At 42.2% G+C, this 18,507-nt stretch overlaps 2 protein-coding genes across 2 annotated transcripts in view; both read left to right on the top strand.

The window, feature by feature from the left end:
* Window positions 1-7,791, top strand: part of irak3 (interleukin-1 receptor-associated kinase 3) — a 49,425-nt gene extending 41,634 nt beyond the window's left edge. Inside the window, exon 14 of the mRNA XM_064939209.1 lies at window positions 6,752-7,791. Within this exon, the coding sequence (XP_064795281.1) occupies window positions 6,752-6,888 (137 nt within the window). The 3' untranslated portion in view covers window positions 6,889-7,791. The remainder of the gene's footprint in view (window positions 1-6,751) is intronic.
* Window positions 7,792-11,129: 3,338 nt separating this feature from the next.
* LOC135515586 (DNA helicase B-like) overlaps window positions 11,130-18,507 on the top strand; it is a 37,836-nt gene continuing 30,458 nt past the window's right edge. Inside the window, 7 exon segments of the mRNA XM_064939208.1 lie at window positions 11,130-11,402; window positions 12,182-12,541; window positions 13,302-13,519; window positions 14,242-14,460; window positions 14,584-15,112; window positions 15,115-15,437; window positions 17,915-18,092. Coding sequence (XP_064795280.1) covers window positions 11,186-11,402; window positions 12,182-12,541; window positions 13,302-13,519; window positions 14,242-14,460; window positions 14,584-15,112; window positions 15,115-15,437; window positions 17,915-18,092 — 2,044 coding nt within the window. The 5' untranslated portion in view covers window positions 11,130-11,185.

The raw sequence follows: 18,507 nt of genomic DNA, 5'->3' as shown, positions 1-18,507 counted from the left end.
GACTATAACTACCTATAGACTGTAACTACCTATAGACTAACTACCTATAGACTATAACTACCTATAGACTGTAACAACCTATAGACTATAACTACCTATAGACTGTAACTACCTATAGACTGTAACTACCTATAGACTATAACTACCTATAGACTGTAACTACCTATAGACTGTAACTACCTATAGACTATAACTACCTATAGACTATAACTACCTATAGACTATAACTACCTATAGGCTATAACTACCTATAGACTATAACTACCTATAGACTATAACTACCTATAGACTGTAATTACCTATAGGCTATAACTACCTATAGACTATAACTACCTATAGACTGTAACTACCTATAGACTATAACTACCTATAGACTATAACTACCTATAGACTGTAACTACCTATAGACTATAACTACCTATAGACTGTAACTACCTATAGACTATAACTACCTATAGACTATAACTACCTATAGACTATAACTACCTATAGACTATAACTACCTATAGACTGTAACTACCTATAGACTATAACTACCTATAGACTATAACTACCTATAGACTATAACTACCTATAGACTAACTACCTATAGACTGTAACTACCTATAGACTGTAACTACCTATAGACTATAACTACCTATAGACTATAACTACCTATAGACTATAACTACCTATAGACTGTAACTACCTATAGACTGTAACTACCTATAGATGTAACTACCTATAGACTATAACTACCTATAGACTGTAACTACCTATTGACTAACTACCTATAGACTAACTACCTATAGACTGTAACTACCTATAGATGTAACTACCTATAGACTATAACTACCTATAGACTAACTACCTATAGACTGTAACTACCTATAGACTATAACTACCTATAGACTATAACTACCTATAGACTGTAACTACCTATAGACTATAACTACCTATAGACTATAACTACCTATAGACTGTAACTTCCTATAGACTATAACTACCTATAGACTGTAACTTCCTATAGACTATAACTACCTATAGACTGTAACTACCTATAGACTAACTACCTATAGACTATAACTACCTATAGACTGTAACTACCTATAGACTATAACTACCTATAGACTGTAACTACCTATAGACTATAACTACCTATAGACTATAACTACCTATAGACTATAACTACCTATAGACTGTAACTACCTATAGACTGTAACTACCTATAGACTATAACTACCTATAGACTATAACTACCTATAGACTATAACTACCTATAGGCTATAACTACCTATAGACTATAACTACCTATAGACTGTAACTACCTATAGGCTATAACTACCTATAGACTATAACTACCTATAGACTGTAACTACCTATAGACTATAACTACCTATAGACTATAACTACCTATAGACTATAACTACCTATAGACTAACTACCTATAGACTGTAACTACCTATAGACTGTAACTACCTATAGACTATAACTACCTATAGACTATAACTACCTATAGACTATAACTACCTATAGACTGTAACTACCTATAGACTGTAACTACCTATAGATGTAACTACCTATAGACTATAACTACCTATAGACTGTAACTACCTATTGACTAACTACCTATAGACTAACTACCTATAGACTGTAACTACCTATAGATGTAACTACCTATAGACTATAACTACCTATAGACTAACTACCTATAGACTGTAACTACCTATAGACTATAACTACCTATAGACTATAACTACCTATAGACTGTAACTACCTATAGACTATAACTACCTATAGACTATAACTACCTATAGACTGTAACTTCCTATAGACTATAACTACCTATAGACTGTAACTTCCTATAGACTATAACTACCTATAGACTGTAACTACCTATAGACTAACTACCTATAGACTATAACTACCTATAGACTGTAACTTCCTATAGACTATAACTACCTATAGACTAACTACCTATAGACTATAACTACCTATAGACTGTAACTTCCTATAGACTATAACTACCTATAGACTGTAACTCCCTATAGACTGTAACTACCTATAGACTGTAACTACCTATAGACTATAACTACCTATAGACTGTAACTACCTATAGACTGTAACTACCTATAGACTGTAACTACCTATAGTCTGTAACTACCTATAGACTATAACTACCTATAGACTATAACTACCTATAGACTATAACTACCTATAGACTGTAACTTCCTATAGACTATAACTACCTATAGACTGTAACTTCCTATAGACTATAACTACCTATAGACTGTAACTACCTATAGACTAACTACCTATAGACTATAACTACCTATAGACTGTAACTTCCTATAGACTATAACTACCTATAGACTGTAACTACCTATAGACTATAACTACCTATAGACTGTAACTACCTATAGACTATAACTACCTATAGACTGTAACTTCCTATAGACTATAACTACCTATAGACTAACTACCTATAGACTATAACTACCTATAGACTGTAACTTCCTATAGACTATAACTACCTATAGACTGTAACTCCCTATAGACTGTAACTACCTATAGACTGTAACTACCTATAGACTATAACTACCTATAGACTGTAACTACCTATAGACTGTAACTACCTATAGACTGTAACTACCTATAGACTGTAACTACCTATAGACTATAACTACCTATAGACTATAACTACCTATAGACTATAACTACCTATAGACTGTAACTCCCTATAGACTATAACTACCTATAGACTGTAACTACCTATAGACTATAACTACCTATAGACTATAACTACCTATAGACTGTAACTATCTATAGACTGTAACTACCTATAGACTGTAACTACCTATAGACTATAACTACCTATAGACTGTAACTACCTATAGACTGTAACTACCTATAGACTGTAACTACCTATAGACTATAACTACCTATAGACTATAACTACCTATAGACTAACTATCTATAGACTATAACTAATAGACTGTAACTACCTATAGACTGTAACTACCTATAGACTGTAACTACCTATAGACAGTAACTACCTATAGACTGTAACTACCTATAGACTATAACTACCTATAGACTATAACTACCTATAGACTATAACTACCTATAGACTGTAACTACCTATAGACTAACTATCTATAGACTATAACTACCTATAGACTGTAACTACCTATAGACTGTAACTACCTATAGACTGTAACTACCTATAGACAGTAACTACCTATAGACTGTAACTACCTATAGACTAACTACCTATAGACTATAACTACCTATAGACTGTAACTTCCTATAGACTATAACTACCTATAGACTGTAACTACCTATAGACTAACTACCTATAGACTATAACTACCTATAGACTGTAACTACCTATAGACTGTAACTTCCTATAGACTATAACTACCTATAGACTGTATCTACCTATAGACTAACTACCTATAGACTATAACTACCTATAGACTGTAACTTCCTATAGACTATAACTACCTATAGACTAACTACCTATAGACTATAACTACCTATAGACTGTAACTTCCTATAGACTATAACTACCTATAGACTGTAACTCCCTATAGACTGTAACTACCTATAGACTGTAACTACCTATAGACTATAACTACCTATAGACTGTAACTACCTATAGACTGTAACTACCTATAGACTGTAACTACCTATAGACTGTAACTACCTATAGACTATAACTACCTATAGACTATAACTACCTATAGACTATAACTACCTATAGACTGTAACTCCCTATAGACTATAACTACCTATAGACTGTAACTACCTATAGACTATAACTACCTATAGACTATAACTACCTATAGACTGTAACTATCTATAGACTGTAACTACCTATAGACTGTAACTACCTATAGACTATAACTACCTATGGACTATAACTACCTATAGACTATAACTACCTATAGACTATAACTACCTATAGACTATAACTACCTATAGACTGTAACTACCTATAGACTGTAACTACCTATAGACTGTAACTACCTATAGACTATAACTACCTATAGACTATAACTACCTATAGACTGTAACTACCTATAGACTGTAACTACCTATAGACTATAACTACCTATAGACTATAACTACCTATAGACTATAACTACCTATAGACTGTAACTACCTATAGACTAACTATCTATAGACTATAACTACCTATAGACTGTAACTACCTATAGACTGTAACTACCTATAGACTGTAACTACCTATAGACAGTAACTACCTATAGACTGTAACTACCTATAGACTATAACTACCTATAGACTATAACTACCTATAGACTATAACTACCTATAGACTGTAACTACCTATAGACTAACTACCTATAGACTGTAACTACCTATAGACAGTAACTACCTATAGACTGTAACTACCTATAGACTATAACTACCTATAGACAGTAACTACCTATAGACAGTAACTACCTATAGACTGTAACTACCTATAGACTGTAACTACCTATAGACTGTAACTACCTATAGACTATAACTACCTATAGACTAACTACCTATAGACTATAACTACCTATAGACTGTAACTATCTATAGACTGTAACTACCTATAGACTGTAACTACCTATAGACTATAACTACCTATGGACTATAACTACCTATAGACTATAACTACCTATAGACTATAACTACCTATAGACTATAACTACCTATAGACTGTAACTACCTATAGACTGTAACTACCTATAGACTGTAACTACCTATAGACTATAACTACCTATAGACTGTAACTACCTATAGACTGTAACTACCTATAGACTGTAACTACCTATAGACTATAACTACCTATAGACTATAACTACCTATAGACTAACTATCTATAGACTATAACTACCTATAGACTGTAACTACCTATAGACTGTAACTACCTATAGACTGTAACTACCTATAGACAGTAACTACCTATAGACTGTAACTACCTATAGACTATAACTACCTATAGACTATAACTACCTATAGACTATAACTACCTATAGACTGTAACTACCTATAGACTAACTATCTATAGACTATAACTACCTATAGACTGTAACTACCTATAGACTGTAACTACCTATAGACTGTAACTACCTATAGACAGTAACTACCTATAGACTGTAACTACCTATAGACTAACTACCTATAGACTATAACTACCTATAGACTGTAACTTCCTATAGACTATAACTACCTATAGACTGTAACTACCTATAGACTAACTACCTATAGACTATAACTACCTATAGACTGTAACTACCTATAGACTGTAACTTCCTATAGACTATAACTACCTATAGACTGTATCTACCTATAGACTAACTACCTATAGACTATAACTACCTATAGACTGTAACTTCCTATAGACTATAACTACCTATAGACTAACTACCTATAGACTATAACTACCTATAGACTGTAACTTCCTATAGACTATAACTACCTATAGACTGTAACTCCCTATAGACTGTAACTACCTATAGACTGTAACTACCTATAGACTATAACTATAGACTGTAACTACCTATAGACTGTAACTACCTATAGACTGTAACTACCTATAGACTGTAACTACCTATAGACTATAACTACCTATAGACTATAACTACCTATAGACTATAACTACCTATAGACTGTAACTCCCTATAGACTATAACTACCTATAGACTGTAACTACCTATAGACTATAACTACCTATAGACTATAACTACCTATAGACTGTAACTATCTATAGACTGTAACTACCTATAGACTGTAACTACCTATAGACTATAACTACCTATGGACTATAACTACCTATAGACTATAACTACCTATAGACTATAACTACCTATAGACTATAACTACCTATAGACTGTAACTACCTATAGACTGTAACTACCTATAGACTGTAACTACCTATAGACTATAACTACCTATAGACTATAACTACCTATAGACTGTAACTACCTATAGACTGTAACTACCTATAGACTATAACTACCTATAGACTATAACTACCTATAGACTATAACTACCTATAGACTGTAACTACCTATAGACTAACTATCTATAGACTATAACTACCTATAGACTGTAACTACCTATAGACTGTAACTACCTATAGACTGTAACTACCTATAGACAGTAACTACCTATAGACTGTAACTACCTATAGACTATAACTACCTATAGACTATAACTACCTATAGACTATAACTACCTATAGACTGTAACTACCTATAGACTAACTACCTATAGACTGTAACTACCTATAGACAGTAACTACCTATAGACTGTAACTACCTATAGACTATAACTACCTATAGACAGTAACTACCTATAGACAGTAACTACCTATAGACTGTAACTACCTATAGACTATAACTACCTATAGACTGTAACTACCTTTAGACTATAACTACCTATAGACTGTAACTACCTATAGACTGTAACTCCCTATAGACTGTAACTACCTATAGACTGTAACTACCTATAGACTGTAACTCCCTATAGACTATAACTATCTATAGACTATAACTACTTATAGACTGTAACTACCTGTAGACTGGAACGAGGACCTGGAGTTTATGCAGGTCTGGTCAAAGGATCAAGGACAAACATTGTTTTACTGTTTTAGCTTTAGATCCTGGTTGTATAAAAATTAAGATTTCAGAGATAATTTCTTCTTTACACAGCAGCCAATGTTGAGTCAGAGTCACATACTGGTTTAATTCGAATTGTTCTGTCTATGTTTCAGGTGACCTCAGCTTCTCTTCCCTCAGTATAGTGGACAACCCTGCCAAGCAGAGAATGATGAATAAGATTGATCAGTACAACAGAGGCCTCCTTAGAACAGAGGAACTCCTCTCTGTCTCCATGACCACCCAGGAGTGACAAAGCTACAGAGGAACTCCTCTCTGTCTCCATGACCACCCAGGAGTGACAAAGCTACAGAGGAACTCCTCTCTGTCTCCATGACCACCCAGGAGTGACAAAGCTACAGAGGAACTCCTCTTTGTCTCCATGACCACCCAGGAGTGACAAAGCTACAGAGGAACAACTCTCTGTTTCCATGACCACCCAGGAGTGACAAAGCTACAGAGGAACAACTCTCTGTTTCCATGACCACCCAGGAGTGACAAAGCTACAGAGGAACAACTCTCTGTCTCCATGACCACCCAGGAGTGACAAAGCTACAGAGGAACAACTCTCTGTTTCCATGACCACCCAGGAGTGACAAAGCTACAGAGGAACAACTCTCTGTTTCCATGACCACCCAGGAGTGACAAAGCTACAGAGGAACTCCTCTCTGTCTCCATGACCACCCAGGAGTGACAAAGCTACAGAGGAACAACTCTCTGTTTCCATGACCACCCAGGAGTGAGAAAGCTGATCTAGGATCTGCTTGCCCTCCCCAAATCCTAATCTTAAACATTAGAGGTTAAAAACACAAAACAGACCCCAGACCAGCATCTAGGACAATTTCACTACTCTAAATGACACACGCATTACAGTACATGGCTTGCTGGGAGAGAGGGTTAACTTATCCATATATCTGACTTAGTCATTGCTGGCCCTGGTTAAATGAGCTGGCCCTGGTTAAATGACCTGGCCCTGGTTAAATGAGCTGGCTCTGGTTAAATGACCTGGTCCTGGTTAAATGACCTGGTCCTGGTTAAATGACCTGGTCCTGGTTAAATGACCTGGCCCTGGTTAAATGACCTGGCTCTGGTTAAATGACCTGGCTCTGGTTAAATGACCTGGCTCTGGTTAAATGAGCTGGCCCTGGTTAAATGACCTGGTCCTGGTTAAATGACCTGGTCCTGGTTAAATGACCTGGCCCTGGTTAAATGACCTGGCTCTGGTTAAATGACCTGGCCCTGGTTAAATGACCTGGCTCTGGTTAAATGACCTGGTCCTGGTTAAATGACCTGGTCCTGGTTAAATGACCTGGTCCTGGTTAAATGACCTGACTCTGGTTAAATGACCTGGTCCTGGTTAAATGACCTGGCTCTGGTTAAATGACCTGGCTCTGGTTAAATGACCTGGCTCTGGTTAAATGACCTGGCTCTGGTTAAATGATCTGGCCCTGGTTATATGACCTGGCCCTGGTTAAATGACCTGGCTCTGGTTAAATGATCTGGTCCTGGTTAAATGATCTGGTCCTGGTTAAATGACCTGGCTCTGGTTAAATGACCTGGCCCTGGTTAAATGATCTGGCCCTGGTTAAATGATCTGGTCCTGGTTAAATGACCTGGCTCTGGTTAAATGACCTGGCTCTGGTTAAATGACCTGGTCCTGGTTAAATGACCTGGCTCTGGTTAAATGATCTGGTCCTGGTTAAATGACCTGGTCCTGGTTAAATGACCTGGATCTGGTTAAATGACCTGGCTCTGGTTAAATGATCTGGCCCTGGTTAAATGACCTGGCTCTGGTTAAATGATCTGGCCCTGGTTAAATGACCTGGCTCTGGTTAAATGACCTGGATCTGGTTAAATGACCTGGCTCTGGTTAAATGACCTGGCTCTGGTTAAATGACCTGGCCCTGGTTAAATGACCTGGCTCTGGTTAAATGACCTGGCTCTGGTTAAATGACCTGGCTCTGGTTAAATGACCTGGCTCTGGTTAAATGACCTGGCTCTGGTTAAATGACCTGGTTAAATGACCTGGCCCTGGTTAAATGATCTGGTCCTGGTTAAATGACCTGGCTCTGGTTAAATGACCTGGCTCTGGTTAAATGATCTGGTCCTGGTTAAATGACCTGGCTCTGGTTAAATGACCTGGCCCTGGTTAAATGACCTGGCTCTGGTTAAATGACCTGGTCCTGGTTAAATGATCTGGCCCTGGTTAAATGACCTGGCTCTGGTTAAATGACCTGGTCCTGGTTAAATGACCTGGCTCTGGTTAAATGACCTGGTCCTGGTTAAATGATCTGGCCCTGGTTAAATGATCTGGCCCTGGTTAAATGACCTGGCTCTGGTTAAATGACCTGGCTCTGGTTAAATGACCTGGCTCTGGTTAAATGACCTGGCTCTGGTTAAATGACCTGGCTCTGGTTAAATGATCTGGTCCTGGTTAAATGACCTGGCTCTGGTTAAATGACCTGGCTCTGGTTAAATGACCTGGCTCTGGTTAAATGACCTGGCTCTGGTTAAATGACCTGGCTCTGGTTAAATGATCTGGTCCTGGTTAAATGACCTGGCTCTGGTTAAATGACCTGGCTCTGGTTAAATGATCTGGTCCTGGTTAAATGACCTGGCTCTGGTTAAATGACCTGGCCCTGGTTAAATGACCTGGCTCTGGTTAAATGACCTGGCTCTGGTTAAATGACCTGGCTCTGGTTAAATGACCTGGCTCTGGTTAAATGACCTGGCTCTGGTTAAATGACCTGGTCCTGGTTAAATGACCTGGCTCTGGTTAAATGATCTGGCTCTGGTTAAATGACCTGGTCCTGGTTAAATGACCTGGCCCTGGTTAAATGAGCTGGCCCTGGTTAAATGATCTGGTCCTGGTTAAATGATCTGGTCCTGGTTAAATGACCTGGCTCTGGTTAAATGATCTGGCTCTGGTTAAATGACCTGGCCCTGGTTAAATGACCTGGCCCTGGTTAAATGATCTGGTCCTGGTTAAATGACCTGGCTCTGGTTAAATGATCTGGCTCTGGTTAAATGACCTGGCTCTGGTTAAATGACCTGGTCCTAGTTAAATGACCTGGTCCTGGTTAAATGACCTGGCTCTGGTTAAATGACCTGGCTCTGGTTAAATGACCTGGCTCTGGTTAAATGATCTGGTCCTGGTTAAATGACCTGGCTCTGGTTAAATGACCTGGCTCTGGTTAAATGACCTGGCCCTGGTTAAATGACCTGGCTCTGGTTAAATGATCTGGCTCTGGTTAAATGACCTGGCTCTGGTTAAATGACCTGGCTCTGGTTAAATGACCTGGTCCTGGTTAAATGACCTGGCTCTGGTTAAATGACCTGGCTCTGGTTAAATGACCTGGTCCTGGTTAAATGACCTGGTCCTGGTTAAATGACCTGGTCCTGGTTAAATGACCTGGCTCTGGTTAAATGACCTGGCCCTGGTTAAATGACCTGGCTCTGGTTAAATGACCTGGCTCTGGTTAAATGACCTGGCTCTGGTTAAATGACCTGGTCCTGGTTAAATGACCTGGCTCTGGTTAAATGACCTGGCTCTGGTTAAATGACCTGGCTCTGGTTAAATGATCTGGTCCTGGTTAAATGACCTGGCCCTGGTTAAATGACCTGGCCCTGGTTAAATGACCTGGCCCTGACCACCACACACAGGATACTGTAGATGGTTTCAAACCCCCCTTTCTCTAAATGACTACCACGGATCTGGGCTGGTTTCCCAAAAAGCATCGTAGCACTATGATCATCTTTCATCCATTTAGTTTCAATGGAATTAAAGTTAGTGCTACGATGCTTTTAGGAAATCAGCCCTGGTATGTGACAAGACGTGATGTTCATATGGTTGAATGATAGCAATCTATGTCCTTCGTTGTCAGTAAATTATGCTAAAAAATATATTCTTGTAGAAAGGTATTTATTATCTGCTGACAGATTCCATTTTATATTTCTTATTTATAAAATTAGGATATGATTTATACAGTACTTCTATAATAAAAACATTTTATAAAGATAATTTAAAATGATAGTTCATGCTAAAACGTTAGCGTGTATAAACAGTACCAGGGAAACTAAACCAAATCATGAAGTGCTCTCATACCTTGTCCATAGGCCGCGGACAGGGTAAGGAAACCAATGTGTCATTTTGTAATTTGGGTCAACTATCCCTTTACTTATGTTTTGTAAGATGACTTTACATTTTTTCATGCCTTTTATTAATAAAATAAGATTGACAATGTGGGAGGAATTCGTTTGAATTATTTGTAGGTAAACAAACTATACTCCGCTTTCACTGTAATTTAGAACTATAATGGCGTTCATGATTTAAAATACGATGTTGTGGTATCTGGTAAGACGAATGATCACCAGATGAGACTCATCAAGCGGCACCTTACCCCCCAGGCCGGTAGGTGGCGCGCACATGATAGTTTTTTTTTAGGTTGCCTCGGAAAAAAAGCAAAAGCACTTCCGCTTTTCTACTTCCTCGTTTTTATGTCAGCCGTTAAAATTAAATTGACGCGCGAAATTGGCAAAACAAAACAGAAATGTCACATTCGGGGTGTCCTCTTGGTGACAGAATCCTAGTAGGTTACATTTTACCCGAAAAGAAGGTTAAAAACTCCGAAAATGACGACTCTGATTGGGAAGATGATGATGAGGAGGAAGACGATGCACAGCCGGAGTTTCTGGATATGAAAGAGATGGACAGCGTTAGTTTAGGAGGACATGTGTTTAATTCCTCCGTACCGGGCCGAAACGAAGGTGAGTGTTCGTTGACAGAGCATCATAGCTTTGATAAATTCACATGTATAAATTAACCTAACTAGCTAATGGGGTAGTCACTTGCAACAAAATAGGCATAATTATCTAGCAAGCAAGTTGCCAATCATTCGGTGTAAAGGGACTGCGACAGTGTCACTTGTCGGTCGAGCTTGCATTGATTGTAATTTCTCCTGTAGAGAGAGGAGCCTACTGTAATTTTATATAGTTTGTTCAATCTGGTTTATCTTTTGTTAGTGACACTAATACACCCACAGAAAGGTGGGTATAATTTGTGGGAAAGTTCCAACAGGAGGAATCTGTAACCAAAAACTTGGTAAAGTACAAGGTTGCCAACAAAACAGCGTAAACAAAGTTGTATAGCGGCAGAATAAGATACCGGGTAGAGAGGGTGGGTTATTTCATTACGTTTTTTCCACTCAGCATGTTTATTCCGTAAAACGTCTGTCCTCACTCTGGTAGCCTACGAACAAACATTAAGAATAAGCTACGTGGTGAGTTGATGCCTATTCGGCATTTAGTTAACGAGGTGAATTGATCATGCTACTTCTGTATGCGTTGTTTGTTGACAACCTTGTACTGTACCAAGTTTTTGTTACAGATTCCTGTTGGAACGTTCCCACAAATTATACTCCCCTCCCACACAACACTATCATACAATCCACCACGATGAATGCATGCTGATGATCTAGCTAGCTAACGTTAGTCAGCTCAATAACGAACTATCTTGTGTTTCATTTTCTATCCCGTGTCCGTTCTAGTTGATTTCCTGGACAGCGTGTCTGGTAAGAGATGCAGAGTACTGGGCCGGTTCAGTCTGAAGGACCCGTGGTGGGAGGCTACCTGCACGGCCCGCGCAGCCAGGGGCAAGCTGGTGCTGCGGGGCTACCCTGCCTACCGCCTTCGCTCAGACCTCCAGGGAGACCCGGACCACTCTGTCCTGTCTCTGTTCCTCACAGCCTGCGGCGTGGACGCACAGTTTGTCGTCCCCTTCTTTGCTTGGCTGCCGATGGGAAGGAAGGTGGAGTTTGCTAACTTGCAGGAAGTTCTGGCTGAGTTTGAGGAAGGAGAGCAGCACAGGGCTTTGGCACAGCAGATTAAAGCCTTGGTCTCTGTTTCAGGTAGGTGGATGTGGGGAAGAGATACATCTTGACCCTGATCTATAGGTGTTTTGGTAATATGAAGTGCTGTGAGTAAAGATCATAGCTGTGTTCGAATAGTCCTACCATACTATACCATACCATACTAACCATTCTATACCATACCATTCTATACCATACTAACCATTCTATACCATACCATACCAGTCTATACCGTACTAACCATTCTATACCATACTAACCATTCTATACCATACCATACCAGTCTATACCATACTAACCATTCTATACCATACTATACCATACCATTCTATACCATACTAACCATACTATTTGTGATGCAAATTGGGTATGTAGTATGCTTAAATTCGCTCTGGCTATCTACTCCGATTTCAGAGCACTCTCTGATGAATTTACAAACGCTCAACACCCGTTGAATGTGTCGGTCAATATTGGCAACAAAAAAAACGTATTTCAATTGTTTCCAGCAGCACAGTTCGTTACAAACGCTCAACACCCGTTGAATCTGACAACGCCCTGAATTTACAAACGCCCAGAGCGCACTCGGGCACTCACAGATCGAAGTTACGAACACACCCGAAGTCTAGCTAGTAATATGTTACGCTAACAAGCTAGCAATAGGTTGCATAGCAACAGCATCATCTTCCAGTAGACGTGTGAAGCGCTAGTGCGCTCAACTGGTTGGTTTACAGTATACTAACATACAGTGTGTTAGTATGGGTATCTGGAACACAGCTCATGTCATCGGTATGTCTGTCAGTTGCAGGGATGCGCGTGACGGCTGCCTCTCTGTACCCCCATGTGATGAGATACCTGCCTACCCTACTGCCAGGGCGCTTCACAGAGCTCCTGAGTCGGGGAAAGAAAAGCCAAAAACAGGGTGCTACACAGCTAGAGGAGGAAGGGGAGGATCTCAGCTTGCTGGCCAGAATAGAGGAGATTATCAAGACTGACGTCTGGAAGCTGGGCTTTAACTATGTAAGCGTAACCTCATGGCTGGTTGTGGACTGTGGTTGGTTAACATACTTTGTCAACAGTTTCTGTAGTCTTCGATCGGACCAATCCAGCAGTGAACTATCACATAGCATCCCTCCAATCTGCCATGAACGCTTTGTCATAAACTAAAATAAGAAAATAATTATCTTGAGTAATCGCTTCTCACTTTTCCTCTCTCCCTTTCTCTCCCCTCTCCTCCCTCTCCCCTCTCTCCCCCTCCCTTTCTCTCCCCTCTCCCCCTCCCTTCTCCCTCTCTTTCTCTCCCCTCTCCTCCCTCTCCCCTCTCTCCCCTCTCCCCCTCCCTTCTCCCTCTCTCTCTCCCCTCTCCCCCTCTCCCCCTCCCTTCTCCCTCTCCCTTTCTCTCCCCTCTCCTTCCTCTCCCCTCTCCCCCTCCCTTTCTCTCCCCTCCTCCCTCTCTTTCTCTCCCCTACTCCCTTCTCCCTCTCTTTCTCTCCCCTACTCCCCCCTCCCTCTCTCCCCTCTCTTTCCCTTTCTCTCCCCTCTCCTCCCCCCTTCTTTCTCTCCCCTCTCCCCCCCCCTCCCCTACTCCCCCCCCTCTCCCTTTCTCTCCCCCTCCCTCCCTCTCTCCCCTCTCCCCCTCCCTTCTCCCTCCCTTTCTCTCCCCTCTCCTCCCTCTCTCCTACTCCCCCTCCCTCTCTCCCCTAATCCCTCCTCCCTCTCTCCCCTACTCCCCCTCTCTCTAGGTTATGTACAAGGAGTTGAAGGTGGTCCATTGCGAGGCTCAGCTGAGATCCTTCCATGAGTGTAAACTCTTCCAAGAGATCCCTCTGAAGCAGCGTAATGCCCTGCGAGTCTACGACTCTCTGAAGAACCACTGCTACAGGACGGGCAGTACCTACATGGAGCTCCCCACCCTGTGTGACGAGGTCAGGAGAGGGTGTAGCTCCGTGGTGGAGGTGGAGGTACGAGGAACACCGAACAAATACGTCTGTCCACATTGTGTTTTATGTATTGTTTGTTGGTTCGCTTGCTGAGTATTGTTTTTGAATTTCAAATGTAGTTAATTAGTTCGTTCTTTCATTCAGGTGTGGGACGCAGTCCACTTCCTCAAAGAGCTGGGCGTAGTGGTACGGGATCGCCAGAAGGTGGCGCTGCAGAACCTGCATTCTTATGAGACTGGGATAGCGGAGTGTCTACGCTGTCTGGTGCAGGAAGAGCCCTGGGTTATACCTCTGGATGTCATAGAGGTGCTGACTGCTTCAGCTCTGCAGAGGCTGAGGAAGAAGGGAGGGGATGGAGGGAGTAGGGAGGATCAAGGTGAAGTGGACTCCGACGCAGAGCGGAAGGTTGATGAGTTGAATGGAAGGTGTGATATGGATGGCAGCGCTGCAGAGACAGACTGTACTAGTACTGCTGTTAGAACAGCAAGCGGATCCTCTGTCCAAGACTACATCACCCTTACAGACCAGGGCCCTCCAGTAGATTTAGGCCCAGACCAGGGCTCTCCCCCTCCAGTAGATTTAGACCCAGACCAGGGCCCTCCAGTAGATTTAGACCCAGACCAGGTACGTGCAGCGGAGATGATCTGCTTCAATCCGGTGACTGTGATCAGTGGTAAGGGGGCTGTGGTAAGACCACGGTGGTGAGTCTGGTGTTCAAGGCCGCCTTGCAGCAGAGCCCAGAGAAGGTCAGGAAGGCATGCTGGGACTTTGAGAATGACTCCTTGGGGTCTGAGGCGTGGGAGGAAGCCGACGCGTGGGAGGAGGAAGCCCTGTCGCAGAGTCTCCTCTCTCAGTTAGAGGACGAGGGGAAGGACGAGAAGAAGTCGTCGTCGTGGGTTTTACAGGGAGAGGACGAGGTGTTACTAACAGCACCCACAGGGAGAGCTGCGTCTCTGCTCACCAAGAGGACCTGCTTCAAGGCCTACACCCTGCACCAGGTTGGTACAGGAGACAGTTCTGCCCTTAGAATGACTTCTAGAATGGTTCTGACCCAGTTCTGACTATCTGCTATTAGCCGGGTCCAGAACAGGTTTCTGAATGGCAAACATTAGCCTGGGTAAAGCTAGAAGTCACGTTCTCTGTCCATGTAGGCTTTGTCTCTGTAATAGAAAGCTATCGGTGAGACCAAAATAATCAGCTGAAATGTTTTAGCACTTTCATGATTTACAAAGGATTATTTGTGTCATTTTGTAGGTCAAGTTTTCCACTTGTTTTCTGTAAGCGGTCACATTCACCGTCGGCGGCCATACTCACCGTCGGCGGCCATACTCACCGTCGGCGGCCATACTCACCGTCGGCGGCCATACTCACCGTCGGCGGCCATACTCACCGTCGGCGGCCATACTCACCGTCGGCGGCCATACTCACCGTCGGCGGCCATACTCACCGTCGGCGGCCATACTCACCGTCGGCGGCCACACTCACCGTCAGCGGCCACACTCACCGTCAGCAGTCACACTCACAGTCGGCGGTGAAGGGTAGCCTAGTGGTTAGAGCGTTGGACGAGTAACCGAAAGGTTGCAAGTTCAAATCCCCGAGCTGACGAGGTACAAATCTGTCGTTCTGCCCCTGAACAGGCAGTTAACCCACTGTTCCTAGGCCGTCATTGAAAATAAGAATTTGTTCTTAACTGACTTGCCTAGTTAAATAAAGATAAAATATTAAATAAAGGTAAAAAAAAAAAAAAAAACACTCACCGTCAGCGGTCACACTCACCGTCAGCGGTCACACTCACCGTCAGCGGTCACACTCACCGTCAGCGGTCACACTCACCGTCAGCGGTCACACTCACCGTCAGCGGTCACACTCACCGTCAGCGGTCACACTCACCGTCAGCGGTCACATTCACCGTCAGCGGTCACACTCACCGTCGGCAGCCATATTGTTCTAAATGAACCAGTTGAACATCAGTATTCAGGTTCCATGTGTTGTACAGTCGTGGCCAAAAGTTTTGAGAATGACACAAATTATTAATTTTCACAGTCTCCTGCCTCAGTTTGTATGATGGCAATTTGCATATACTCCAGGATGTTAAGAAGAGTGATCAGATGAATTGCAATTAATTGCAAAGTCCCTCTTTGCCATGCAAATGAACTGAAACCCCCCCCCAAAAAAACATTTCCACTGCATTTCAGCTCTGCCACAAAAGTACCAGCTGACATGCTAGTGATTCTCTCGTGCAAGGAAACAGGTGCCATCATTGCTTTGCACAAAAAGGACGACACAGGCAAGGATATTGTTGCCAGTAAGATTGCGCCTAAATCAACCATTTATCGAATCATCAAGAACTTCAAGGAGAGCGGTTCAATTGTTGTAAAGAAGGCTTCAGGGCACCCAAGAAAGTCCAGCAAGCGCCAGGACCATCTCCTAAAGTTGATTCAGCTGCGGGATCGGGGCACCACCAGTACAGAGCTTGCTCAGGAATGGCAGCAGGCAGGTGTGAGTGCATCTGCATGCACAGTGAGGCAAAGACTTTTGGAGGATGGCCTGGTGCCAAGAAGGGCAGCAAAGAAGCCACTTCTCTCCAGGAAAAACATCAGGGACAGACTGATATTCTGCAAAAGGTACAGGGATTGGACTGCTGAGGACTGGGGTGAAGTCATTTTCTCTGATGAATCTCCTTTCCAATTGTTTGGGGCATCCGAAAAAAAGCTTGTCCGGAGAAGACAAGGTGAGCGCTACCATCAGTCCTGTGTCATGCCAACAGTAAAGCATCCTGAGACCATTCATGTGTGGGGTTGCTTCTCAGCCAAGGGAGTGGGCTCACTCACAATGTTGCCTAAGATCACAGCCATGAATAAAGAATGGTATCAACACCTCCTCCAAGAGCAACTTCTCCCAACCATCCAGGAACAGTTTGGTGATGAACAATGCCTTTTCCAGCATGACGGAGCACCTTGCCATAAGACAAAAGTGGAACAAAACATTGATATTTTGGGTCCATGGCCAGGAAACTCCCCAGACCTTAATCCCATTGAGAACTTGTTGTCAATCCTCAAGAGGCGGGTGGACAAACAAAAACCCACAAATTCTGACAAACTCCAAGCATTGATTATGCAAGAATGGGCTGCCATCAGTCAGGATGTGGCCCAGAAGTTAATTGACAGCATGCCAGGGTGGATTGCAGAGGTCTTGAAAAAGAAGGGTCAACACTGCAAATATTGACTCTTTGCATCAATTTGTAATTGTCGATAAAAGCCTTTGACACTTATGAAATGCTTGTAATTATACTTCAGTATCCATAGTAACATCTGACAAAAATATCTAAAGACACTGAAGCAGGAGACTTTGTGGAAATTAATATTTGTGTCATTCTCATCTTTTGGCCACGACTGTACATGGTGCCACTTCCAGAGGTCACAGATACCTAACCCCTCCCTCCTGTTCACTCTTCCCTGTCACCCCTCCCTTTCAGGTGGTGTGGAGTTTCATGCAGGCCAAGAAAGACCCCAGCGGGGCTCCTGAGGAGTGGAAGTTTGCGTGTGTGCGTGTGTTGGTGGTGGACGAGGGCAGTCTGGTGTGTGTTCAGCTCCTCCACTCCGTCCTCACCATGCTCACCAAACACGCACAGCTCAGGAAGTTTGTCATCTTGGGTACGTTTCGTTTTTAAGTTCAGGTTTAAGGTGTGTGTGTGAAGGTGGAACAGAGTTAGGTAAGGTGAAGACTTCCTGTCCTATGCAATGGACTTCCTGTCCTACGCAATGGACTTTCTGTCCCACGCAATGGACTTCCTGTCCCACGCAATGGACTTTCTGTCCCACGCAATGGACTTCCTGTCCTACGCAATGGACTTCCTGTCCTACGCAATGGACTTCCTGTCCTACGCAATGGACTTCCTGTCCTACGCAATGGACTTCCTGTCCTACACAAGGGAAACACGATGTGGTCCACTCGACTGCCCGGAATCACTGATCTACAAATCACCTTGTATCCCAATAAACTCCTCCATTCTCTGAATGACATTAGACTACACTGCTTAACAACCCTGCTAGGACTTGAGGGTTGGCT

This window comes from Oncorhynchus masou, chromosome 27 (assembly GCF_036934945.1).
Source record: "Oncorhynchus masou masou isolate Uvic2021 chromosome 27, UVic_Omas_1.1, whole genome shotgun sequence".
In the NCBI taxonomy this organism is placed as follows: domain Eukaryota; kingdom Metazoa; phylum Chordata; class Actinopteri; order Salmoniformes; family Salmonidae; genus Oncorhynchus; species Oncorhynchus masou.
Note: the sequence above shows the minus strand (reverse complement) of the source record. Positions and strands in the feature narration are given on the sequence as shown.